At 36.5% G+C, this 24,578-nt stretch overlaps 4 protein-coding genes across 9 annotated transcripts; 2 read left to right on the plus strand and 2 right to left on the minus strand.

Moving 5' to 3' along the window:
* Positions 1-561: 561 nt before the first annotated feature.
* Positions 562-1,480, plus strand: PolZ2 (DNA polymerase zeta subunit 2). The gene is made up of 3 exons (XM_018450632.1): positions 562-700; positions 801-1,098; positions 1,180-1,480. The coding sequence occupies exons 1-3, from the start codon at positions 682-684 to the stop codon at positions 1,478-1,480; spliced, it is 618 nt and encodes a 205-aa protein (XP_018306134.1). The 5' UTR covers positions 562-681.
* Positions 1,481-1,751: 271 nt separating this feature from the next.
* On the minus strand, positions 1,752-3,656 carry LOC108724313 (REM2- and Rab-like small GTPase 1). Of its 2 annotated transcripts, XM_018450630.1 has the most exons (5): positions 3,463-3,656; positions 3,265-3,376; positions 2,860-3,125; positions 2,085-2,221; positions 1,804-2,011 (listed from the first exon to the last, which is right to left on the minus strand). In XM_018450630.1, the coding sequence occupies exons 2-5, from the start codon at positions 3,359-3,361 to the stop codon at positions 1,804-1,806; spliced, it is 708 nt and encodes a 235-aa protein (XP_018306132.1). In that variant the 5' UTR covers positions 3,362-3,376; positions 3,463-3,656. The 2 variants fall into 2 exon arrangements, with proteins under 2 accessions (XP_018306133.1, XP_018306132.1); XM_018450631.1 differs by lacking the exon at positions 3,463-3,656 and having other exon boundaries at positions 1,752-2,011; positions 3,265-3,361.
* A 908-nt stretch (positions 3,657-4,564) lies between these two features.
* LOC108724323 (heterogeneous nuclear ribonucleoprotein U) lies at positions 4,565-9,324 on the plus strand. 4 transcript variants are annotated; one of them, XM_018450647.1, is made up of 11 exons: positions 4,565-4,826; positions 5,174-5,587; positions 5,666-6,054; positions 6,228-6,390; positions 6,489-7,225; positions 7,310-7,438; positions 7,542-7,710; positions 7,803-8,057; positions 8,152-8,404; positions 8,508-8,790; positions 8,971-9,324. In XM_018450647.1, exons 1-11 carry the CDS (start codon positions 4,694-4,696, stop codon positions 9,040-9,042), a joined length of 2,997 nt encoding a protein of 998 aa, XP_018306149.1. In that variant the 5' UTR covers positions 4,565-4,693; the 3' UTR covers positions 9,043-9,324. The 4 variants fall into 4 exon arrangements, with proteins under 4 accessions (XP_018306149.1, XP_018306146.1, XP_018306147.1 ...); XM_018450644.1 differs by having other exon boundaries at positions 5,174-6,054; XM_018450645.1 differs by having other exon boundaries at positions 5,174-6,054; positions 8,508-8,847; positions 8,971-9,051.
* A 5,594-nt stretch (positions 9,325-14,918) lies between these two features.
* Positions 14,919-24,424, minus strand: ash1 (histone-lysine N-methyltransferase ash1). 2 transcript variants are annotated; one of them, XM_018450643.1, is made up of 14 exons: positions 23,819-24,424; positions 22,878-23,261; positions 22,583-22,791; positions 22,365-22,484; positions 18,560-22,095; positions 18,023-18,355; positions 17,645-17,925; positions 17,070-17,572; positions 16,544-16,965; positions 15,989-16,315; positions 15,696-15,868; positions 15,426-15,592; positions 15,158-15,349; positions 14,919-15,075 (listed from the first exon to the last, which is right to left on the minus strand). In XM_018450643.1, the coding sequence occupies exons 2-14, from the start codon at positions 23,047-23,049 to the stop codon at positions 14,932-14,934; spliced, it is 6,579 nt and encodes a 2,192-aa protein (XP_018306145.1). In that variant the 5' UTR covers positions 23,050-23,261; positions 23,819-24,424; the 3' UTR covers positions 14,919-14,931. The 2 variants fall into 2 exon arrangements, with proteins under 2 accessions (XP_018306145.1, XP_018306144.1); XM_018450642.1 differs by having other exon boundaries at positions 22,365-22,505.
* Between the last annotated feature and the right edge of the window lie 154 nt (positions 24,425-24,578).

The following is a 24,578-nucleotide window of genomic DNA, read 5'->3' on the forward strand; positions in this document are numbered from 1 at the left end:
TTAACCCATGAAGACAGTGGGGTGTGAGAACAGTCTTTTTAGAGGCAGTAAAAACCCATTTGGAATATTCACGCCCCGAATTCCAAATTTTTACTGCCTCTAAAAAGACTGTTCTCACACCCCACTGTCTTCATGGGTTAATAATATTCCAAGCGGACACTGTTTCAGCTGTAACTTCCACGCGGTTAGGCCCCAAGCGGGTAGGATATGTTAATTTTTTTTTTGGTTCGGGGCGGCGTAGCCGCCCCGAACCCAAGCATTACTGCCTACACACTCCACTGTCCACATATGTTATGATTTATTTGGAATAGAACTATGTATAATAGAAACATTGCACGAATAACTAATTCATTTTTTAATTTGATTTTAAATTTCGTGCACTATTGGACCCAAGAATCGCTAAACGCATGCGCATTAAGTCACAGAGCATGAAAAGGCATACTCATAGCGCTTATATCGAGTCGGTATGACAGATTTCCTAACCTGAACGGTCGTGAACTTTAACGCTAAATATCTCGGTTCGCGGGGCAGAGCGACGCTTATTTCTGCCAGATTCGTTCGTTTCATGCAAAAACGCATCGAATGAGCCTAATTTCATTAAAATCGGTGAGGTCGGCCGTCATCTCCGTAATTACCATTTTTTTTAAAGAACATGACAATTATTTTTAATGTCATCATAAAATGTCTCAAGACAAGATAGGTAGAGTTTCACAATCAAACTTATTTTTATACCATACAATATATCTACAGTAGTTAATAATATGTGCAGTTTCATCGAAATAAATAAAATTTACTTGCAGTTGGCGTTGACATTCTCTTGGAATTTTTGGAAGTAGCGTTCAATCACATCTTATTCTTTCGCAAAATCTATCCTAAGGAAATTTTTGTTAAGAAAAAGATATATGGAATTACAGTGTATGTATCAGAACATCCAGAATTGAATGAATATTTATCAAATGTTCTGAATGCAATCAGAGAACTGATAAAGGAAGATGAAAACAGTATTAGAGCCATCAATCTTACCTTCTACAATAAGAACAAGTCACCAATAGAAAAATTTGTCTTTAATATGGTTAAATTGCAGGCAGAGTTTATGGAGTATGTTGAACAATAACTAGTATGAATAATAACATTATCTGATTTTTATATATTATTAATATTATTCTTTTCTATTTTAAGGAGAGATCCATATTATTTAAAAACAGAAGAAGCGCTGAAAACAATTTGCTTAAAATTATCAATGAGTGATACATACTTAAAAGCTATTCCAGACAATTCAACTTTTTCTATTGAAATTCAAACATATGAAACTGCACATATTACTCTGAGCGAAAATCCAAAATGTGAAGATTTTCCATGGATTATTAAAGATAATGCAGTAGAAATGATCAATAAAAATCTATTGCCATTAAAGGACATCAAAACAGATTGTTTAAACTTGCAACTTTATGTGATTGAGGATACAGCAAACAAAATCTAAAATTTAAATAAATTTATACGATTCATAAAATTAATTCATAATATTACTATAGTAGTTTAATTGCGTTTATAAATCCGAAAAACTAATTCAGCGAGCAGTTCAAATGATGACATATTTGATATATAAATTCATATAGAAATTATTTAAGCATCTAAGATCCAGACTGTCCTTGACCGTCATAGGCTTTAAACTCTTATTTGCCTGTGTATTCACATATATGGTCTTAATAAATCATTTATTATTGTTTACACAATTGATTTATATCCTTTTTTTGTACTTTTATTTTGTATAAATCATTGAAAAGATACATTTGACTGTACTTATTAAACTTGTCCCATCAGTTTAGATATAAATTCTTTATCTCTATTCCATAAGATGTTACAAATGGCATTCAATTGATACGAGCAATCAAATATTTCAGATCTTACTGACAATTTACTGGCATCAATTTTAATCACCTTAACTTTCCACTTGTCCTCGAATTCTTTAATTTGTGCTTCATCTATCATAGAGCTTGACCAAGGTTTGAACCTGTAAAAAGTCGGATCAAGATTATCTGAATCTTTTCCATTTTGTAAATACGATTATCAAGTAATGGTATTACTTTGTGCCAATGACTACGTTTGCTGGTTTTCCTTTTATATTGATCATTGTATTCATCAAGTATGGAATGTCATTGAAGCTTGATGCATCATCAAAGGAAAACACAGAACATACCGCATCAACTTTATCTTTGCAAACCTGCAAGTGAAAAAAAGATATTGTCTATATATTTATTTAATTAATAGAACATAATTATCAAAGAATTTATACATATACTTCTCACACATAGAGTGTAAAGGGATAAAGGTCGATTTCAAAGATTTGGGAAGGGAAGGATAATGAAATTTAGAGATATTATGAGACGCAAATCTAGATGAGACGAAAGGGGCAATGATAAGTAAATTATGGAAGGAGAGAGAGAAAGTAATTAGAAGTAAGGAAAAACAAGATAAGGATAAAAGACAAGAGGTAATAGAAATAGTGGTGAAATGATAGATTATGAGGCACTAAGGTGCGCTAAGACGTGGTTGATAAGTAAAGATCATATGTGGAATATATGTGTCTTGTAAGATAGTTGTAAGATAGGTAGTGTGAAACGAGTGCTGTGAACAGGTTGTGAATTTTAAATGGTTGTGATTATAGTTAGGGTAAAAATAAAAAATAGGAGTATTGGGAACAGAGGATAATATCTAAGATAAGCGAGATGAACTAAACAATAAGAAAAGTATGGATGGATGTGTGTGGTAAGAAAATAATTGTAAACCAAGTCCTCTTCTTGACAATTTTGTAAGCTGAAGTGAATAAAATTCTATTCTTCATATACTTCTCACACATACTGGCAAAATGTGGTTGTATTTTTTTATACTATTTTCCGAGGTATCCCAAAATTGCAATTTAAATAGAACGACTTTATCCCAAATTTTTACAGGCCAGTAAATGTTTGTTTTCCTTATTCCATTGGTTTCTATATAACTGTTGGAGTCGAGGATACCTGCGAGTCTTGCTATTACCGAAGTCTTTCCAACACCAGATCTACCTATTATAAAGATCTTGTAAGTGACTTCCTCAATGGAAGAAGGTAATGATGGCTTCTCCAGAATACCTGTAAAATGTATGAAAATAGTAAAGTGGGAAGAAAATATTAATGTGTGTGTGTGTGTGTGTGTGTGTGTGTGTGTGTGTGTATACATATGTGTATATATATATAGTTATATAATAGTTAACACAAACAGATAGAGCACCATAAAATCTCCTTTTTTTAGAAGAATTTACGTAGAAGTGATGGATCAAGGATTCTCCTTCTGCTGAAGCTAACCAGTTCATATTAATCGCATTCATGCTTCTTCGGTTTCACTACGGAATAAAAAGCGATAAAGTGTATTTGAATGCATTATAACGGAATGCAAAATTCCATACAACTTTGTACAGAATATAATTACTTTGCATTGTGGGAGTTTAAAAATTTAATCAATCGATCGATCGTATGATAAATATCCGTATCACCGACGAGATACTATATTAAAGACCGACGTTCTTACGGGAGTTCGCGTCCTTGTTAAGATTGAAGTGATTAAAAGTAAAAAACTGATAATATTGTACTAATTTTATGATTTATTAGTTTAGTAGACGTATTTATCGGTGTATATGCATTTAAAACTTAATACTACTCGATTTTTCTTCAAAATTGTGATTTCAGTGTTATCGTCAGAGTTTGATTATCAACAGAGATAATAACTGCAGAGAAAAAATTGTAATTTTCAGCAATATATAGGATATTATAGCTTTACAAGTATGCATATTTATTTATGGAGCATTTACATAATAAAAAATCATGAATTTAATAATGTATTAGCCAAATATTTATGTTAATAATAGCAAATTTATATCAATTGTCGGTAATTTATATCAATTGTCAGCGTTCTTCGATTATCTCCGGGCCCTTTTTATACCGCTGAAAGTTTGCCCAGGGTTGACGGTCTGTCCGTATGTATTATCTTTCATGAAAACGGCACTAAATACAACAGCCAATTAGAACTATTCGTTGAGCGCCGCGTGTAAAAAAAAGTGCTTCTCATTCGCTAAAAGTAAGTATGCAATTTAAATGTTTAGTCTTGACGTTATTAAGCTACCGTTATTGCAATTATTACCATAAACGTATAGTAAATAACGCGAATCTTTTTTATGTGGCGATTTAATCATTCTCTAATGGCGAATTCGGCACACATGCACTGATTCCGCTCTAGTGTGCGTGTGTGTGTATATGTAGGTAGGTAGGCAGGTATTGGTAGGTATGCCCTTTAATAAACTGACAGAAGAAGCTGCGCGTGTATGTATGTATGTATGTATGATGTACAGGCGAATGATCGCGCATCCCGCCTTAGAGTGAACCAATCGCCTGACGCGCCGCACTCTGTCGCGGTTGAAACAGCGGCCGCGATTGGCCGTGTAGCCGGCGTCGGTTCGGACACGGCCGTGTGGCCAGCCAATAATCACAGCGCGCGCTACGTAACCAACTGTTTGTGACTGTTCCGCCATATTGTGTATGGAGCGCGGGTCAGTGGCGCGTGTATATGGGTCTTTCGTGAATATTTTCTCCAATTTTCTCCTACGCGTCAAACGTAAGGTGTGCATGAATTTGCCTGTCTGATTAACGGGGCCTATCGCGCGTGTATGATGGATCCGTCGAAATTGAAAGTGGTGGAGTTGCGAGCCGCACTAAGCGAGCGCGGCCTCGACACCAAGGGCAACAAGCCAGTGCTCGTCGAGCGGCTACGCAAGGCTCTGGAGGAAGAAGCACAGGAGTGTAAGTTATACTTAGTGTGCACCATCAAGTACCTCCCTCGTACTTGCTCTTATTTCAATTACTCTACTAATTTCTCATGGTATACCATTACCATGCATATTACAATGGGATTCTGATAATCACCATCATACTGCTACACCATGTAATGTTATAAGATGTAGCTGATAATGTGCTCACAAATTATGTTCCTTTATTTACATGTTGAGATGTCATCCAATATGGTGTCATGTCTGTTATTTGTTTCTTGTATTAATGTCTAAAATTGGGTTTTTTAGTTTTAGATTTATTTTTGTCTAACATCCTATCTAACGAGGTAGTACAAAATTATAACATTTTTTATTTTGCAGGTGGTTCAGATTTGCAAACAGAGAATATTGATGATACTGCTTTGAAAGAGACACAAGAGAAAGTCGTAGAAGCTACGCGATCGTCGCAATCACCACGGACGCCTAATAGAGCATCTAGGAGTTCCTCGGTAACGACTCCAACAAAAATTTCCACGAGAAACGCATTAAGAGCATCTACTACTCCAAATTCTTCAAAACAATCTACTCCGAACAAATCTCAGTATGGCGAGAAAGCATATGAGACACTAATAACAAATGAAGAAGCTGTAACCCAACAAGAGGAAATGTCAAAATTATCTCCTAAAAAGTGTAAAGAAGAGCAAGAAGATGATGCATCAAATATTCTTCAGAACAAAATTCATTCATCTGATAAATGTGAGGAGGAAGAGGCAAAACATGTTAATATTTTAGAAGGTAATAAATATCGAGCAAATATTTTCCAAGTACCTGTGACAGAACCGTCTGACAAACCTAGTACAATTGCCTGTGTAGATCAATTTTCTATAACTCAAGAGGCTCACGAAGCAAAGGGATCTAGTATAGTTGAAATTGATAAAGTTCAACAGTTAGCTGCAGAAATAAAGGATATGAAACAAGAAGAAAAGATAGAGATTAAAGATGAAGTTAAAATTTCAATTGAGAAAGAACATGTTGAACGTAAAAAAGATAGATGTAACATTAAGGATAATATAGACATTCCGGAAGTTGAACAGCCAACACATGTGATACTTGATCAGGCAGATGAAACATGTGAATCAAAGCAAGAAGAAAAGACTATTCATGATGATTATACAGTGCAAGATAAAAAAATGGACATTTCAGCTAATGTAGAAAATTTAGATGAAAAAATTGATACTATTAATATCTCACAAGATAAACAGGTATATAATCTATATTTCTATAATCTACGTATGTGTTTCGTTACGAATAATATAAATAGTTTGTAACAATGTGTAAGAATTGCTTCTGTAAATTTTATGTATTTTTTATCATATATTTTTATTTTTATTTGCGTGAAAGAACATAAAAATAGCTGAAAACTATTTTTTTAAAGCAAAAAGCAACATTAGATGCAGGAGAATCAAATCAAATGGAATGCAATGACAGGAAAAGAAAAAGATCCCCTAGTCCAGCAGAAGTCCGTCAACTATCTCCTGTGCCACAGAAATCAGAGGATGAACCAGATCTTGATGAGTCAACTGTAATTTTATCATGGTGTAAGTTTTTTAAATTAAATATCTATGCATTTTTTTGAGATTAGTAATTTATTTTTAATATATATGTGATATTGTATAAATATTTTTTTTATTCTTAGATGACTCAGATTTGAATTTAGTTATCAATAAAGATGGATTTCTTTCTGGTACACCTATGCATGATGGTGATCTCTGTGATATGTGGGCTGGTGCAAGAGCGTCTCATGGTGTTTCAAATGGAAAAGTCTATTATGAAGTCAGAATTGTACAACATTACCCTACTATCGCAAAAGATAAGAAACAATCGCATATGCTTAGAATTGGTTGGTCAGTACCCTCTACATCCATGCAACTTGGCGAGGAAAAATTAAGTTATGCATATACAAGTGCTGGACAACAGGGTACTGACAAGAAGTTCACAGATTATGGTTCTCCATTCGGCAAGGACGATGTTGTCGGATGTTATCTCGACATGACACCTGAGAGTACCGTAGAATTGTTTTACACAGTAAATGGGAAAAACGTTGGATCTGCATTTAGTATCTGCAAAGAGGAACTTGGTGATAGACCATTGTTTCCACACATTCTGAGTAAAAACTGTACGTTTGTTTGCAATTTTGGCCAAGAGGAGGCATGGTGTGAGCAAATCCCAGGCTATATTTTAGTGGGTAATATCGAATCCAAGGATAGAATTGCGGGTCCACGTAGGCCAAATGGAAAGGCAGATTGCGAGGTGATAATGATGTGCGGTTTGCCCGCGGCAGGAAAGACTACCTGGGCAAGGAAGCACGCGGCCGACCATCCAGATAAACTATACAATATTTTAGCAGTTCACAAATTGGTTGAGAAAACTGGGGTATGTATCCATAAAATTATAAAAAATTACTAAATTTAATATATATAGTGTTTGTTCTGAATACAATGTTTTCTTTCTACTCAGGACGTTGCTCTGTCAGATAAAGAGCAAAACATCTGTCAGCGAGAAATTATTATCGACAGATGCAATCGCGCACTCGATCAACTGATCAACGTAGCAAGTGGTAGAAGACGTAACTATATATTAGACCAGGTATGTGTGTATATGCATGCGTGTGAAAGAATATAGATATTTGAATAATTAAATTGTGAAATCTAAATATTGTTTTTGAAATAATCTTGTGATGTATATGCAGAAGAGCAACATATATTCCTCTGTACAAAGGCGTAAAATGCGAAATTTCTGCGGATATCAGCGGAAAGCAATCGTTGTTATACCAGCAGACGAAGAGTACAATCAACGTTTGTCGATGTACAATACAATCGAAGGAAATTCTTTAGTGTCCAATCTTACGGAAATGAAAGGTACTCATTGTCATTATACTTGTAATACATATGATTGTAATTAAGAATAGATTATTTAAATAATGATACATGTAATTCGAATATGTATATAGCAAATTTCACTGCACCTTCGGTGGGAGAATTTTTCGATGCAGTGGAGTGGACCGGTTTTGGTGAGGAAAAAGCTAAGAAGCTCATTGAGAAATATAACAAGGAAGGCAAAGATGCTAGATTTAGTCAACAACCACCGGTAAAACAACCACGTCTTGACAAGACTGAGAGTATCAAAGAAACACGTGATTCTCGAAACAGTCGAGACACTCGAGACACTCGAGACACTCGAGACACTCGAGATCGAAGAAATAGTTGTGAGTATTTTATTATTATTATTATTGTTATTATTATTATTATTATTCATTCATTATATATTGCATAATACTATATTGCATGCTTATGGATAAGATCAAGATAGAGGTCGCAATCCTTCTTGGCGTGGTTCCAATATGGGAGGTTGGAGAGGAGAGAGATCGCAAAGAGGTGGTTACATGAGGCATACTGGTGGTTACGGACACCCTCCTGTTCCATGGAGACTACGAGGACGAGGCGGACCTGCAATGGTACGATCGGACAGAAGAATGGGTGGAGTTGATAGGAGATCAGGAAATGACAGAAATCGATCTGTTGCGCCTAGGCAAGGTGGTTGGGGCCCTATGAGGTAACTATTTTTTCTAATCCAAAATTTTTTTATAACTGAATGAGTGATCCAATAAATGATTTATAATAAAAACGGGCAAATGATGTATGTGCTTATATTTCAGTGGAACTTATCAAGGATCACAACAGTCCAGTTGGGGTCAACAGGATAATTGGTCAAGTAGCCAAGCTGCAGGAAATTGGAACCAACAAAGTGGCTGGGGACAACAGTGGGGAGGCGGTTGGAAGGGATATGGTCAAGGCACGTACGGTCAAGGTCAGACGGGATACAATCAACATGGATACGGCAATGGTAACTGGAATAGCTGGAATCAACAGTATTACAACAACCAGTATTGGAGTCAACAACAACAGAGTGGGCAGACTACTGCAGCTAGCGGCCAGGCTGTAAGCAAACAATAATCCACCACCGTAAATGTTGCGAGAACGGAAAATAAATGTAAGGTACAAATAATAGAACGCTACTTTTGTAAATGGAAAGTTTCAATTTTCAATTTAACCAATATGTTGCTAGAATCGTTTATTCATGTAATTGCATATGAATTTTGCACACGCATACATTCGCAGGAGATTACAAGCGAAATGGTTGCAACAACTTCTACCAATATGAGCGCAGGATATAGTTATTCACAGGGATAACAGACTTTTGCGCGAGGACGAGCACGCCCGTACTAAGTACTGCGACAGCAACCACCATGCAACAGTCTCTCATTCACATAAGTAGAAGAAAGAATTTATACTACACACGTTGTATACATCACGGTATATGTATGTGTTTGACAAACGTTTGAATTTTTTTGCAATGTCATATACTTGTAGAATGTTACATCGACATAACAGCGGATACATGCAGCATTATGTTCTTTTAATTTCAACTATGATTCGCACGATTTTTTCATCTCGTGCGTAAGGACATTACAAGCATTACAAGAACAAATTCGCAATTTGCATTGCAACAAGTTCATGTGAGAAAATTAATTTTGAAATATAATTGATATTAATAAATTCCGCGATTCTCTTACCGGAAACACAGGTCTAATAATATAAGTGCATTAACGATAATGTAATATTTGCGAGAAAGAGAATATAACTTTTTATCGCATCTTTAAAAATTAAGAAGAAAAGGTAAGAGGAAGAGTACTACGTATGGGTACAAAAAAAAACCACGCAAGTAGTATTAAAAGTCGAAAAGAAAAGATAGCAATCTCAAAAGCGCGTGTAAATATGTACAGATCTAAAGTAAAGAAATTATGCAGAAAATATCTATTTATATATTGAATAGATGTAGCGAATTCGCTTGAATGTATCTGTGCACATTAAAAACTGTGGTGTGCAAATTGATGTACAATTATTACATGTAATAATTGACATAATAATGTATGCATAAGCAATTAAACTCTAAACAGGGTTTCTGAAACCCAAGCATAAGTTGTCTGTACTATTTGATATATTATTTGCTGGTCATTTCATCGATCGCTTATGTTTTTACAGTTTTGACAGATTAGCATGCGACAAGCTTTAATCTGCACTAGTGAATTCGCTGATAGTGAAACTTAGCAGTGCCCTGTTAGAAAGAGAAAAACTATGCAAGAAAAAATATATTGTATATCATTTATCCCTATTCTTATCTTTCTATACACCACCGAGAATGTATAAAAAGAAAAATATTGTGGCGCAAATAAATTATTCTTGGACACATATTTTATACATGCAGATTTTTCATTGTACAACACGACACGAACGATGTTGCTATGATAATTAATTTGGTTTATTAAAGTTTGAAACATTTGTATCTTATACAGAATACTTTTCTCTAGTACTATCATTATTCACCTATATGATTGTGCTGATTGTCTACTTCTTGAATGTATTATATGAGAGAGAACGGCGTTTTTTGTATATTTAATTGTGCACATTGGTCTTGTCTGTTTTCTACTATATTCGATATTTGATTCATAATGCATTTGTTACCCTACGTACTTCCTCTGCTAGGACAATTGATTTCTTTATCACACCCTCACTCGAGCAAATAAAGAATGAACACCTCACGACGTCTATCTCAGCTGCACCGTATCAATGATATATTTTTGTATGTATATCTGATATATATATCTATATATCTATATATATTTATACATATATCTCTACATCGATTCTGAGAATATAATCACGAACCAGTCGTGTTTACATACAGATTCACAATTACTGAATAAAAAATTATACGATTTAGTAATAACAAGTGTAACTTGCATCAAACGTCTGCAACGCAATCTTTTAATTATGTCGTTTGGAAGAGCAAGTATTTGAAAGAGATCTTACGAACAAGGGAAATAATCCTTTTCTTCTCTTACAATTTTATTCATTTGTAGGAAAAATCCTTTTTTTATATTCAGAGAATGATTGTTTCATTGTAGCTCGTTTTTTTTTCTCCGTACATATTGTACAGTGTGTGATGTTCCGAGCTAAAGTACTTCTGTGTGAAATCGAAAATAATTTAAGTAATGATTAAGTGTAGCGATACGCAAAGTTAGATACAATTAAGAAATATTAGGAGAGATGAGAGATAGAGGGAAAGGGAGGGGGGTGAGCTATTTTTTAAGAAATAATCAGGAGCTCTATTTAACCTACACGTAGCATATGCTAGTACCTCTGTGTTACCATAAGTGAAGAATAAAAAGCCACGATATTGCGGGCTGCATCGTGTAATGACGATAATCACGCATAGTAATTTCTTTTCTATATGACAAAATAAAATTAATGCATAACCTGTAAACTTGATTGTTGACGCAAAAATGTACAAACATTAATTAAAAATAAAAGGGTTCTTCTATTTATTTTGGATTTTATCTGTATTTTTATATCTACAGATAATGTGCAACTTCAACTAAAAAAAAAAAAAAAATTGTTTTGTAGCAAATATCTCGTGTGTAAATTTATATTAAAATTACTAAATTCGCAAGTGATATTAAAAGAAAAAAACAGATTGAAATAAGCAAAAACATGTATGACAGATTTGTGTAAGGAAACTTCATGTATATTTTTTGTTTATCAGAATACAATAGTCTGTACATGCACTACATGTTTGTAAGCTGTCGTCGCAACAAACGTTTTTTTCCAAGGGATTTCTTTTGATTATATCTAAATGTATTATAATAGTGTTAATTATATGTATAAGCAAACTCAGGAGACAAGTTATTACACGACTACTGTTACGAATGATGAGTTGAGAAAAATGTCGCTAATGTATTGCATTAATATATGACAATTCAAACGACGGTTAATCATGATGTGCAGAAATAAATCGCTTACAATATAAAATATAAAAAATTGCTTCTTCATGATTAAAAGGATTTAATAAACGTAAGACGAAAGTTATTTTAAATTCGAAAACAAATTTTTTGCCGATTTTTAACATAAAAATATAATGATTCTTTTGTTCGATTCATCATTATATTTCTGTCGGTCTCGTAAAATCTTGTTAATAATAAAAATGAATAAAATTATACACAATAGAAAAATCCTTTGTTCGTATAATTATGAACAATATAATATTTCTTTTCATATATTATGATACGAAACGTTTAATAACATAATTTACTGTATTTTAATATATATAACATGACTTCAATAAAGGTATTTGATTGAAAATCGTTGTTACACATGCCGCTATTGTTAATGCCGCTAGTTGTTAATGTCATTATTAGTTGAAAATGCCATTAGTTATAATGCCATTATAGTTGAAAACAGAATTGTCTATAAACATAAATGAATATTACTCTTACAAATAATATGTACATACAATATCTGAATGCACAAATATATATAATTAGCAAAAACTATTCCAAATTGCTGAAAATATCTCACAAAGCATACATTCGTAATATGGTAATAAAATTGTATAAAGTCATAATATATTACATATATTAAAATAAATTGTGATACTCAATGATCTTTTTAATACCAATGTCGTTTTCGATATTAATATGATATCGAAAACAAATATAAGTTGCATTTCACACATTCCTTACGAATAAGAATCTTGTAAAAATAGTCGAGTAAAATGATGCAACTGTATGTCATGGAAAATGCATAGCGATGACATTCTGTTCAATATTCTTACAATTCATTTGATAAAATTAACACAGAATTGAATCAGCATTATTTAAAAATTTTTTCAAAAATTGCTCACGCACCGTGTATCCCTATGATACACTAAATTACATAGAAGGCCAGCTTCGAGTCTTTTTTTTTATTTTTGAATTACACAATATAATAAATATTTAGTAGTTTATAACTTGTTACTATATATTGATATTCCGAATGTAGTTGCAAAAAAGTATTCTGATGAAATAAATATATTCTATATTAATTTTGAAAGACTATGTAGAATAATGCATTAATAATATTTCTTTTAATACTTTCGTCTTGCGTTGAAATATATATATATATAAACGTAATACTAGAAGTTTCTATAAAAGTAAACATAATATATGCATAATAGTTTAATATACGAGAGAAAAGAAAGAGAGAGATTCATATGTATCAAACATATTTATCGTCATATGTATCTATCATACTGTGTAATGCAATAATAAATATGAAGTCCTGAGTACACATATGTACAATTTGGGAATCACTGCGACCTATCCGACCGCGTTCGACTATTCATATGTTAATAAATTAAATACATTAGTAAAGATTCAATCATAACGTCAAGAAAGTATATTACACGTGATTCAAATATAATTATATGAAAGATTATGAAAAATAGAATATTACTTCTGTGCAATAAAGCATTACGTGAATACACACGCTTATATTCACATTCGCATATGACTGATTCTTTCCACTCACGCTGACATGTTTATTCTTTTGACTCTACGAAACGTATAATTTGTACATTTACCTATGTCAACTATGAAAAAAAATGTACAAAACATTTTCTATACAAGTCCACGATTTGCAATTATATTAATGCAGTAAACCAACTCGTGGAAAAATCGATTACAATTAACATTTAAGGATCGATAGAAGTGACAAGCTAATCCCAAATTGATTACTTGCTTCTTATTCACAGTATAAATACAGGTATATCCATACTCTATCACATACATATTTTGTCACATAGTTGTCACGAAACTTTTTTTTACCCATATTTTACGAAGCGAAAATGTTTTGTTCCAAAAACTAAATTACAAAATTCAGCTTTTCAGCAATGTAAAACTCATGTTTTACGCTGCTAAAGAGCTGTAATTTAGCTTTTAATACAAAATTATCTGTATCCCAACTGCGCATTATAGTGAGATATCAGAACGCATTTTTATTTTCTTTTCACCAAAAAATCGTTCCATAACAAGTTGTATGACAATTTACTTGATTATGCGTATCTCAATTACAGCATGATTTTTTCAATAATTTAACCGTAATTTAAGTGAATAGAGAAATCTATTTGTGATAAAGATCTTCGCAGTCTCTTCTGTCAACCCTTAACTTCGATTATTCTTCTTCCATTAATCGTAATGAAATGAGTATAGTCTATTCAGTTTAAAGTACTTATTAATTGTTTACAACATGACTCTTGACGTTGTTATAAATCAACACAGTATCTATTTTATCAAAATTAAATGATTAAAAGTTAAATAAGAAAAATACACGTTAAAGCTCCTGAATAATCACTACAGCCATATTGAATCGTGATGTCAGAAGTGAGAGATGACACGTTAATTTTTGTTGCGTGCCATTTGTAAATAAAGACAATTTGGATAAAACGGAATGATGAGATCGCTTTAAAACAATTGTAAAAATGGACGAAAGCTATTCTTCTCCCCTGGCAGTCAATAAATAAATTGTAAGAAGTGATGAAAAGTAAAAGTGAAAATAGGCTACGCATGGGCATTGAATAAAAGTACTTCATGTGCCTTTTATTACTTTTTACGATTATTTACTAACTGTCGGAGGGGAGGGATAAGGATAGCTTTTGGTTCATTTCTACAATTGTTTTAAAGCGATCTCATCATTCCGGTTTATCCAAATTGTCTTTATTTACAAATGACACGTAACAAAAATTAACGCGTCATTTCTCTTTTGATTTCTCACGATTAAATATGGCTGTAGTGACTACTCAGGAGCCTTAAGATTTATTCATTTATGATACCTATTAAAAAAAAAATGTAAAAAAATATCGCTTGACAATTTAGAGTCTATGTTAAATATTATTTGGACTACTATATATAGATACAAATTACACCAATGGACGGGTTGTATGAAGAGGAAAAACTTTTCTTGCGCGCCTTCTACGTTAATAATAGAGGGTGAGGAGAGGGGAAAGGATAGATGTACAATTATTCTGATTCACGTAGCAGAATCAAGTTTAAAACGCGATTGGAATCAACTAATCTATTAATCTGACTAAGATTGAAATTAGCAGTGACTCTAGATTAGCCTATATTTATATTTATATATTATATATGTATGTATATATATATATATATACACAATATGATATTATCGTTGTGATATTACCCACTATCACGGATTAAGTCCGCCAGGCCTTTTCCGGTTTCGCCTGTTCCTTTCTAGAAGAAATGACAGATCTAACGGATCTTTCTTATTTGGCATTCTCTGTAATAGATTCAGTAGAATGCGATTCAATTTTTTTCTCTGTTCCTCTAGCTGCAAATTACAAAATGATAAATATGTTAAATACAAATAATCGTATACAAATACTGATCCTTTAATTTCTCGTAATAATTACTTGAGCGTACGACGTCGCAGGCGATGCAACTGTCAAGATCTCGCTCGACTTCCGCCTAGTCTTATTACATTTGTGTTCTTTGTTATGCGTCTTTATATTATCATTGGATTCCAACTTTTGATTTCCATCCACTTCCTGATTATTATTCTTTTTCTTGTCTTTAGACATCTTGATTCCATCGAGACTGTGAGGCTGGAAAGAAAATTAAATATTAACATGATCTGTATTAATATTGAAATGATTTTGATAGAACCATAATCGCATTTACCAAGTAGGTACGATAATGTTTTATACGCTGTGGAAAGGTTTCAAATGCGTAAGGTTTCGTGCATACTGTATGCCTAGCTCTAGCCACTTTCGTAAAAAGTCGTGCTGCGCGATCAACACGATATTCGCATACGTAAGTATGCTCAGGAGTAGAGCCGACTGGACGCCCTTCATTCAAAAACATACGAAAAAGTGAATTTTCGTTACAAAATAACGGAATAATTACATATCTGCAGTGACAGGATTAAATAAAATGCTAATTTTTATATACCTTTACAGAAAGTATGAGGATCCAATACCCAACATCGTTCGGCCACGAGATCACAAGGTACAGCTTCGTATAATGGAGCGCAGACAACTTCGTTTACATAGAACTTTCGTGTTGGCTCGTGATATGTTTCGTGAGGTCTGAGATAATGATGTCCAAACACAAACCTCTCGCCTCTATTAAATAAATGATACAATTTTTTTTATCTATAGTTCAAATTTTCAGTGGATATGCAATGCGTGATCTCACTGTTCTATATATAACACTATATATATATATATATATAAAACACTTACTCGCGATTTTTCCATAGACGTTCGATTCTAAAAATGTCCATTTGCTCGTAATCGGGCTTCTGTATAGTTTTATATGTGTGTTTGTCAGGCGTGTCCCTTAAAACGTATACTGTGTCACCTTGTCGTAATTGTAGATCACCCCGCATCAACGTCACATAATGTTTCTTGCCTTCTTCCTCCTCTTCGCCTTCTAATGGAATTTCTAAATCAACCTCACGAGGTTGACATCTTTCGCATAGATAAGATTCGACGCTCGTATCTGCTTTAACACAGTCGCAATGTTGCCACACAAGGCAGCGTTCACACTGGATCATCAAACCTTCATCTCTGTACAATTATCAATAAAGATAATATTGATAAATATATTTAAAAAAAAAAAAAGATAATTATATTTTATGATTTATGCACATGCATAAGAAAGAAAAAAAGAAATTACTTTTTATTGATATACATATCATTAATTCATGCAGGGCCTCTATACATAATTTTATTCCGCTTTTCATTACATTATTTACATATATGATTGATAACCGATGTAAATAATAATTAATTTACCTATGTAATCCGCAAATGCATCTAATCACATCCTCTTCTCCAGCCGTGGATCCACGTGGTGGTAAAAAGCCTTGAGATGGCGGAGAACCTGTTGCCTCCGTTATAGCATCCACAAAATCTGGTTTACTTCCCAAGTACAGTTTCCGTAGTCTTGCCGCAGCAATGCCTATTTCGGATGTTCTACCAAAGAATCTAACATTGTTGTCGAAAAGTTTTATCATATCTTGATCAAAATGTTCCGCAGTCTTGTAATGACCTGTACCAATACACTGATCTATCGTAATCAGATCGATCGGTTCTACAATCTTCTCATAATAATCAGATAATTTCCTTTTAGGAGGTAAAGTCATGAAATGAATGCACAACAGTTGACCATTTTCATCATTCGCTGTTGTAACAATTGTGTACAAATTCTTTAATACCTGTAAAAAAAAAGAAATATTACAACAATGTTTTACAATTTGTAATAAATTGAAATCTTCTTTATTAATATCATTTTTTATAATCAATAAAATGATTCACCGACCGTAGCTAGTTTTGCAGTCTTATGTACTTCTGGATCATCCTGTGCTTGTGCGAGTCTACGCGTTCGTACAGTACGCGCGTTGGTGTTGGTCAGTGCAGTTAATTGAGAGAAAAATGCATCGGATTGCGCTTTAGAATCTCCCGAATTCTTCTCCTTCGCCACGATTGTGTTACCGGATTTCGTTTTTCCGTTCTGTATTTGAACTTGCTGTACTGACGCCGATTTGAGTCGTCGCACTTTTTCCAGATTCCTCAACAAGAAACAATGATGTTCGCGCGCAAAGCATCGCTGTTGATAAGACATCGGTTTCAACTGCGGTGTGTTATGCGTTAAGATTGGATCTCCTACTTTGCGAGACTTGCAGATGTTCTTGGAGTTGGCCGATTGCACTGCATTCGATTTACGAATGTTTTTCCGTGGCCTACCCACCGATCTCCTTTCGATAGGCTCCATTTGCGAAGGTAGAGAGGGAATACTTCGAGCTACCCTTTGACTCTTCCCACCTGCCGTGTAAATTTATAACTGAAATATCTGACATATACCACGAAGACAATTCACTCTTTTTATTGATTTACCTATAACACCTCTACAGGCATTACTGCCACATCTACATTGCTGCCCTTCCGATGGATTGAAAAGCGCGAAATTGTAATCGTATGTTAATTCTTCTCCCGGCTTAATATCTCTTGATGCGAATAGTGCCATACGTGGTAGACCGAGAACACTCCATTTTTGCATCTCGCAATTGGGTTCGCACGAATGATTCACGAACCTTCCATCACCTCCCATGCGATGACCATCGATTACTAGGCCACCGTCCAGGTGCAAACAGTAGTGATGCGTATCGTTGGCGTATCTACATGTTATACATTTTCATGTACTTATTTTTTGTAAATGATTATGATAAGAATGAAAAAAATTGATTTGATACTTATAGATGAAACAAATTATACCTGGTCGCCATCCTCGACTTAAATTCCCTCTCTGACACGACTTCACCTACGTACTCGAGAATAAAATCTCCAGATTTGATAGCTTGTTGCGTCCTTACTCCCCATCCTTTATCCTCCGTCATGAATCTCTGTAGTCCTGGTGACCACTCGTGCTTTTGAATCTTTTGATTCTCGCACTTGTCATTACAAGGACATAACTGTGGCGAGCATTCGCTGAATACCATGCGATTAATACAATCGTCTCCACAGCCGCTTTCTTGTTTACATTCACAAGCTTGCGCCTCGTAGAGAGTAGTTGGTTTAACATCATAATAAATGTTTGTTCGAATTTTTCTGCAAAAAAGATGCAAAGTCATCCGCGAACACTTTACTAAATTCAATATATATATATATATATATATATATATATATAGGTAATATAATTTACTTATTCATAATATTATACAGGTACATGCTTAAGATATGCAAAAATTTGTAATATATAAAATTTGTAATGATGGTTTAGTTAAAATTGTATAAAAAGAACATTCAATTTACTTATAATTCCACGATGGCACCAAATCTCGACCAGACAATCTCGATTGAGCGTGCAGCCACAATAAATCATATTGCAGTTGAAATGGCGTTTTCCTTTGTCGCAAGAGTTTTCCAGTCGGTATAATATTTGGTAATTGCTCTGAAGGATGTTCATCTGAATTGGCGCAAACAATAAGTTTTCGTTTGGCATCAACACTGGCGAGTTTTTTAGATTCAAGATCCTTCTTGTACTCTGAAAATATGTTGCTGGCCTGTAAATAAAGCTTCTTCCACTTTTGCTGTTTTTTCCGGTTACGAATAGGACCTGCGGATTTCCTGCTAATCTCTTGATCCTCGCTGGCCACATCGCTGCTGGGCGGTGCCTCGCTCTCCGTATCGTAGCCCGCGCTCCGTAATCTCTTTGTGCTTCTTCCGTACAAATTGGAAGGACTGGTCGAGCCTCTTCTTCTTTTGTGATTATTATTAAAACAACCAGATAATTCCATTTTGACATTTGCTGCTTGAGCGTTCGCGCGTTCCAGTTTCCGCAAGTTTTCCTCGTTTAATTCCGCGATACGTTGATTCTGATTGTAACGTTCGAGGGTTTCCTCCAGTGGTGCATTTTCGTCGTAGATTCGAAAGTCCGGTACTTTCTCGTATTTTACCGGACTCGGATATTGCTTCTCGGACAGTACGCTACTGTCGGATTCCACGAGATCCTTACGAACTCGCAATTGACCGGGACAGGATTCGATTACTTCGTCCGAATGACCACTTCGACTGAATGTCTCTTGCACCGTGCTAGAGTTTTCCAAATTCTTTACGTCATCCTTAGCTTGCCCTGTACTGTTACTATTCTCTATAACATTCTGAACTTTACTCTCCATCAAAGACGCCTTATTATCCTCCATATGTTCGACTACGTCCTGATCCTTACATACTTCGTTAGCGTTAACCGCTGCTGACTTGGTTACTCTGGGAGAATCTACAAGCTTCTTCTTCTTTTTCTTCAGAGTAGGAAAGCCCGTGCGATTGATGGCTTTCCGTCTTCGTACCTTTTTCTTTGCGAGTATCATCGCTGCAGTATTATTCACAAGATTTGGCACGTTTAAATTACCGATCTGAGCTATTTTGCTATCGGGCACAGGTTCACCGTCATCGAACATCTCAGATACGTGCGTCTCTGAGTCGACCTTTATGTTCTTTTCTATACGAACATGTTCAATATTGATTTTGTCGTTTGATTGAGTTTTATCGGTCTTGGTCGATTTTTCCGACATCATTGTCTTTTCCGATTTACCAGATTTCTCTGTGCTGATCTTGGAACTCTTATCCGCGGACTTGTCCTTGTCACTCTTGTCGAGAAAACTATGACTTTCGGCTGATAATTTCGTAACAGTGACACGAAGATCCTTTACAATCTTTTTCTTCCGTCGTGGTTGAATCTCTACCTGGCTGATGGGTTTATCTTCATCGCTACCCTGTTTCTCAGATGCCGCGTTTTCAGTATCCCTTTGTGGTCTTTTTTTCGGCGTCACTGGCATGGCCTCTTCGTCGGGAATGGAGGATGTCGAGCTACCGCCACCATATCTCGTAATAGTAGCTTCGATTGCTTCCTCTATGTGACTTTCCGTAGAATTGGACTCGTTCGCATTCGCATCCGCGCAGCTCGCATTCGAGCTTTGCGAACTGTGCGGACTCGACACGTGATAGTGACGTTTCTTCAACGGTAACCGCTGCTCGTTCGGATTGGAACTCGTGCTAGTGTTTGCACTGCTCTTAGAATCGGTGCTCGTCAATATCTTTTCTTTTTTCAAGCGTCGCTTCAGTTTTTGATCGTCATTTGCACTAATATCGCCGCCTTTTCTCTTCTTTGTAAGTTTCTTCACGCGAAAGCTTTGCGGTAATTCGGAATGATTGACAACGCTACTGCCGTTGTTATTATTGTTGTTGTTGTTGTTGTTGTTGTTGCTGTTGTTGTTGTTGTTCTTGCCCAGACTGCACAACTTCGTAAATTCCTCGATTAATTTCTCCAGCTCCTGAATGATATATGGATCGATGCGAATGGGAGTTTTCGGTGGTGCGAGCAGTCTCCGACGATGTTTATGATGATGATGCTTGTGACAGTAATTGTGCTGTATTGGCTGCATCGGTTTGTGGTATTTGTTTGAAGCTCGCTCCACATTTTCTGCCTTTAACACGTCTCCAACTGGTAACGATATTAATGTCTGCACACCTACGCCATTGGTTTCAAAGCCCGCCGCAGTAGTTTTTTTGTTGCATTTGTTCTCCTTCAGAACACGTCTAGTGGTCGGAGGCGCGGAGACCTTTCTCGCTAGCTTTCTGGATACAACGGCGGTCGCATTATTCCTATTCTCCTTTGAACCCGTTCTTTTGCTAGTGCTTAGCATCTTTTGATCGTTGGTAAGCCGATGCTCGCAGGACATTTGTTTTTGTCGTGTAAACGGGGTCTTATTAGATCCCGCGCATGTTTTATCTTGCTTGACCTTCCGACAGGCTCTACTGTCACACTGTGGCGCGAGTTTGTTCGCGGTTGATCTACTTAGGCACTTTACTCGCATCGGGGAACTTATTCCTGCGGTCTTTTTGACAATCGTCTTCTCCTGCGAAGATTTCACCGAGTTACCGTAACGTTTCTTTTGATACGCTGTCGTTTTACCTTTTATTCTTTTACTCGCAGGGGACACATCCTCTTTCACTTCCCTCGATGCAATGGACTTTGCATTACCACGTTTTCTAACTAACGCTGCATCTTCCTTAGCGCTCTTTATAGAGGATTCCTTTACAGTTTCCTTTTTCTCCGTTAACCGAGAATCAGGATTTTTTATGTTTTTTAAAGACTCGTTTCTTTCTTTTTCTGCCTTCTCGATCTTTTGGATCTTCTCGACGATTTCTGGCTTTAAACGCGGCCTGCCTGGTCCGCGTGGCTGCGTAGACACTGTTTTCGCTGGTCTGCCGGGTTTTCTTTTCGGAGGATACAGAACCCGATCGACATTCACCGCTGGTTTAGTGGAAATCGGCGGTTGGCTCGGTGATTGGGTCGCCGCTGGAGGACTGACGGGACTGATCGCCAAGTGTAGCGGACTATTGTCCACGGACTGAATGCCAGAATCGGGTGACACATTTGATACGCATGGATACTCGTTGTCGTTGTTCAACTTTTTGGCGCATTTGCTGCGCCTTTTTCGTGGTTCTGACAACATAGCAGTCTTTTCGACAAACTGCTGCAATAAGGTGGAACTGTACACAGGTACGGGATTCTGATCGCCGTTTTCGCTCGTGTCCGAATCTGCGCCGAGTGACATACGCTCGATCGCTTTTGACACTAGCCGACCGCTCTCCGAATCCTCAAATCCGTCAAATGGCGCGTCCTCTTGTTCTTGCGAGGGTAAGACAGTTGTTGAATCTTCCTGATTGATTTCTTGTAGCGGCGCATGATGGTGATGTTGATGCTGCTGGGACTGTTGTTGCTGTACTTTTTGCGATGCCGCATTGCCCACAGACGAGTCTGAATCTTCGCTACTACATTCTGAGGACTACATCAGTTGACACGATCATTTATTGTCCAATAAATAATAATACATGTTTCGATACATGTGTATTATATCATGTATATATTAATATATACATATATATATATATATACACACAATATATTATTATATATTATATATATATATGTGTATGCATACAGAATGGAGTTACATTAAAATAAAAATTAAAACTAATTTTCACATACTTTCATTCCTATTTTTCAAATTCTTAGCAATTACATATATTTTTTTCAACTATTTATTAAAATTACCTTATTTCCATGATTGGTCTTGAGTTTTTTGGAAACAGTCTTTTTACTTTTGTCACATTTAATTTTTTCAGGATCTTCCTTCTTTGGACCTTTCATGGTGATTTTCAATTTCAATGCTCCCTGCAACGCACGGCAAGTTGTCTTTTTACAAAAGTCGCAGCAACAGAACGCAAAAAAATTAACAAATTTGGAATGTAACATTGTCTTTCACGTCATACCGGCTCAAAATTGGTTTCTTGAATGGAAAACGTTTGTTCACTATGTTCAGACGAACAGTCTGAATTAGATCCACTTTCCTCTTCTTCGTCGCCGCTACTTTCGTCGTCTGATTCTGAATTAGAATCCGAATAAGAGCAACTGCCTTCGCTTCCACCAGAGCTTTCGTCGTCAGAATCGGAGTCTTCTTCGGAATCAACCGAATCTGTTCCTGTAATTAAAATAAAACAATTTATTTCGTACGAGGGACGTACGAATATAAATTATGAAATCTATGGGTGGCAATTTTGCAGATACCATTAGGTTCAGTAGTAGGATCCCAACTACCGCCGCCTTTTATGGCATCCATGTCAACGGTTGAAGGAAGCTCTTTCTCCTGCTCCCCATCGTTTTCTTCCCAATTCCAATTCTGCAATTCTAAGTCGGAAGGATGGTGAATAACGGCGTTCCATCCTGCATCACCAGACATTTTTCAGCTTATCTGACATCCAGCTGAATCGAATAGAATACCATTCCTTATGCTTTTGTACATTCATCAAGCTTCTTAACAATAACAAAAGGCATATCTTCAAATCTTGGTCGATAAAGTATTCACTAACGAATAATCGTCAAATGCTGTTTTTGTCATAGCGCACAAGTGTATTTATGCAGGGATTAAAGCTCTCCCGTAATGGCGCGACTCTGAAAAAAATAGGACATCGTCATCAGTCGATATATAACATGAACGCGTATCAGAGATTGTTTATATCTAAAAAGTATGTTGGAGGACTGCGATAAAAAAAATTGTCTGAAATATTTATCGTCGAAATTACCGTTTGAAAACAAATGTCAGTCTTGTGCGTTTCGAACTTAATCACAAGCGCATCTCGAACTCGAATCTCAGTTTGATCCGAAGCGCGCAATATTGCAACTCGATTGTAAATTGAAACGAAATGTAGTTTCGACAAGTAAGTAGCAGGGACGGTCAAATGGTCCAGCGTGGCGTCTCAAGATTTCGTGGCCATCTCTAATGACGCGTCACACGTAAACAAGAGACACGTAACTAATGCACGCACGCATGCACGCACGCACGCACGCACGCACGCACGCTCGTTCGCTCGCTCGCTCGAAGCTCAAATCGAAGCAATCGGCGCGGCGCGGCACGGCGCGGTGTCGGTTCCGAAACGCACAATCGCTCATCGATCGCTCCTAATCGAATCGTCCGCGATCTCGATGCCGGTAACGGTTACTTCAGTTACCTGATCGGTGGGTAGCTCCGACATCGCCACGATCACACGATCGGCGAGCATTCGCGACGCGACGCGATGCGACGCGACGCGACGACAGCTGTTTCTTGTAGCTGCTTGTAGCGCTGTAGCACGATGTGCGCCACGGCCAGGTGTGCGTCTCACCACTCGGGATTTGGCGCGAAACGTCACCGCGTTAGCGAGACACGGGACGACGTCGTGCCACGGCGATCGACCGGAATTGGCCGTAATGCGGGAAGGACGTCGACGAGGAAGTCCGGGACGAGGTCCGTATCGGCGAGGTCCCTTCCTGCCGCGTCAAATATAATTGGAAAGTCCGATGTTTACGTTGGTTTACGTCGCCGACAGCGCGATCACAAAATGGCGTTTCTCGCCGACGTCCTACGGTCCTATGCTCCCTGCCGCCGATCTCGTCTCTTCGTCTGTCAGAGTCGAGCGAGGAAAAGCGCCGTATGAGACGACACTCGCCTCGACTACACGCTGCCTGACGTTGCCGCAACGCGATCGCAGATTTCCTCGATACTTTCACGCTAGATAAACTCGCTGAAACTCGCGTAAGGCTCGCTTATCATCAAGAGACACGCGTAAAGATTCGCGCATCGCTTTTCGCGATACTACTCGATAGTTGATACTACTGCTTGATTTGATACTGGCTACTATACCGTACGCTTGCTGACTTGCTCTTGCTCGGCCACGCGACGCCGTCACCGCCAGGCGACGAGACGGCGAACCGCGTGGCACCGCACGCTCG

This window comes from Mycetomoellerius zeteki, unplaced genomic scaffold (assembly GCF_001594055.1).
Source record: "Mycetomoellerius zeteki isolate Tzet28-1 unplaced genomic scaffold, Tzet1.0 scaffold290, whole genome shotgun sequence".
Taxonomy (NCBI): domain Eukaryota; kingdom Metazoa; phylum Arthropoda; class Insecta; order Hymenoptera; family Formicidae; genus Mycetomoellerius; species Mycetomoellerius zeteki.

Excerpts from the sequence above, each read along its gene's own strand:
- PolZ2 (XM_018450632.1), top strand. Across the intron at positions 1,099-1,179 it reads TTGCAGGCAGAGTTTATGGA|GAGAGATCCATATTATTTAA; the intron begins GTATGTTGAACA and ends TTCTATTTTAAG.
- LOC108724313 (XM_018450631.1), bottom strand. The coding sequence starts at position 3,361 with ATGAATGCGATTAATATGAACTGGTTAGCTTCAGCAGAAGGAGAATCC. Across the intron at positions 3,126-3,264 it reads TAAAAAAAGGAGATTTTATG|GTATTCTGGAGAAGCCATCA; the intron begins GTGCTCTATCTG and ends TACATTTTACAG. Across the intron at positions 2,012-2,084 it reads AACGTAGTCATTGGCACAAA|GTTCAAACCTTGGTCAAGCT; the intron begins GTAATACCATTA and ends GACTTTTTACAG.
- LOC108724323 (XM_018450644.1), top strand. The coding sequence starts at position 4,694 with ATGATGGATCCGTCGAAATTGAAAGTGGTGGAGTTGCGAGCCGCACTA. Across the intron at positions 7,711-7,802 it reads CAATCTTACGGAAATGAAAG|CAAATTTCACTGCACCTTCG; the intron begins GTACTCATTGTC and ends ATATGTATATAG. Across the intron at positions 8,405-8,507 it reads GGTGGTTGGGGCCCTATGAG|TGGAACTTATCAAGGATCAC; the intron begins GTAACTATTTTT and ends CTTATATTTCAG.
- ash1 (XM_018450642.1), bottom strand. The coding sequence starts at position 23,049 with ATGTCTGGTGATGCAGGATGGAACGCCGTTATTCACCATCCTTCCGAC. Across the intron at positions 22,096-22,364 it reads AGACCAATCATGGAAATAAG|TCCTCAGAATGTAGTAGCGA; the intron begins GTAATTTTAATA and ends CAACTGATGTAG. Across the intron at positions 15,869-15,988 it reads CGTCTATGGAAAAATCGCGA|AGGCGAGAGGTTTGTGTTTG; the intron begins GTAAGTGTTTTA and ends TTTATTTAATAG.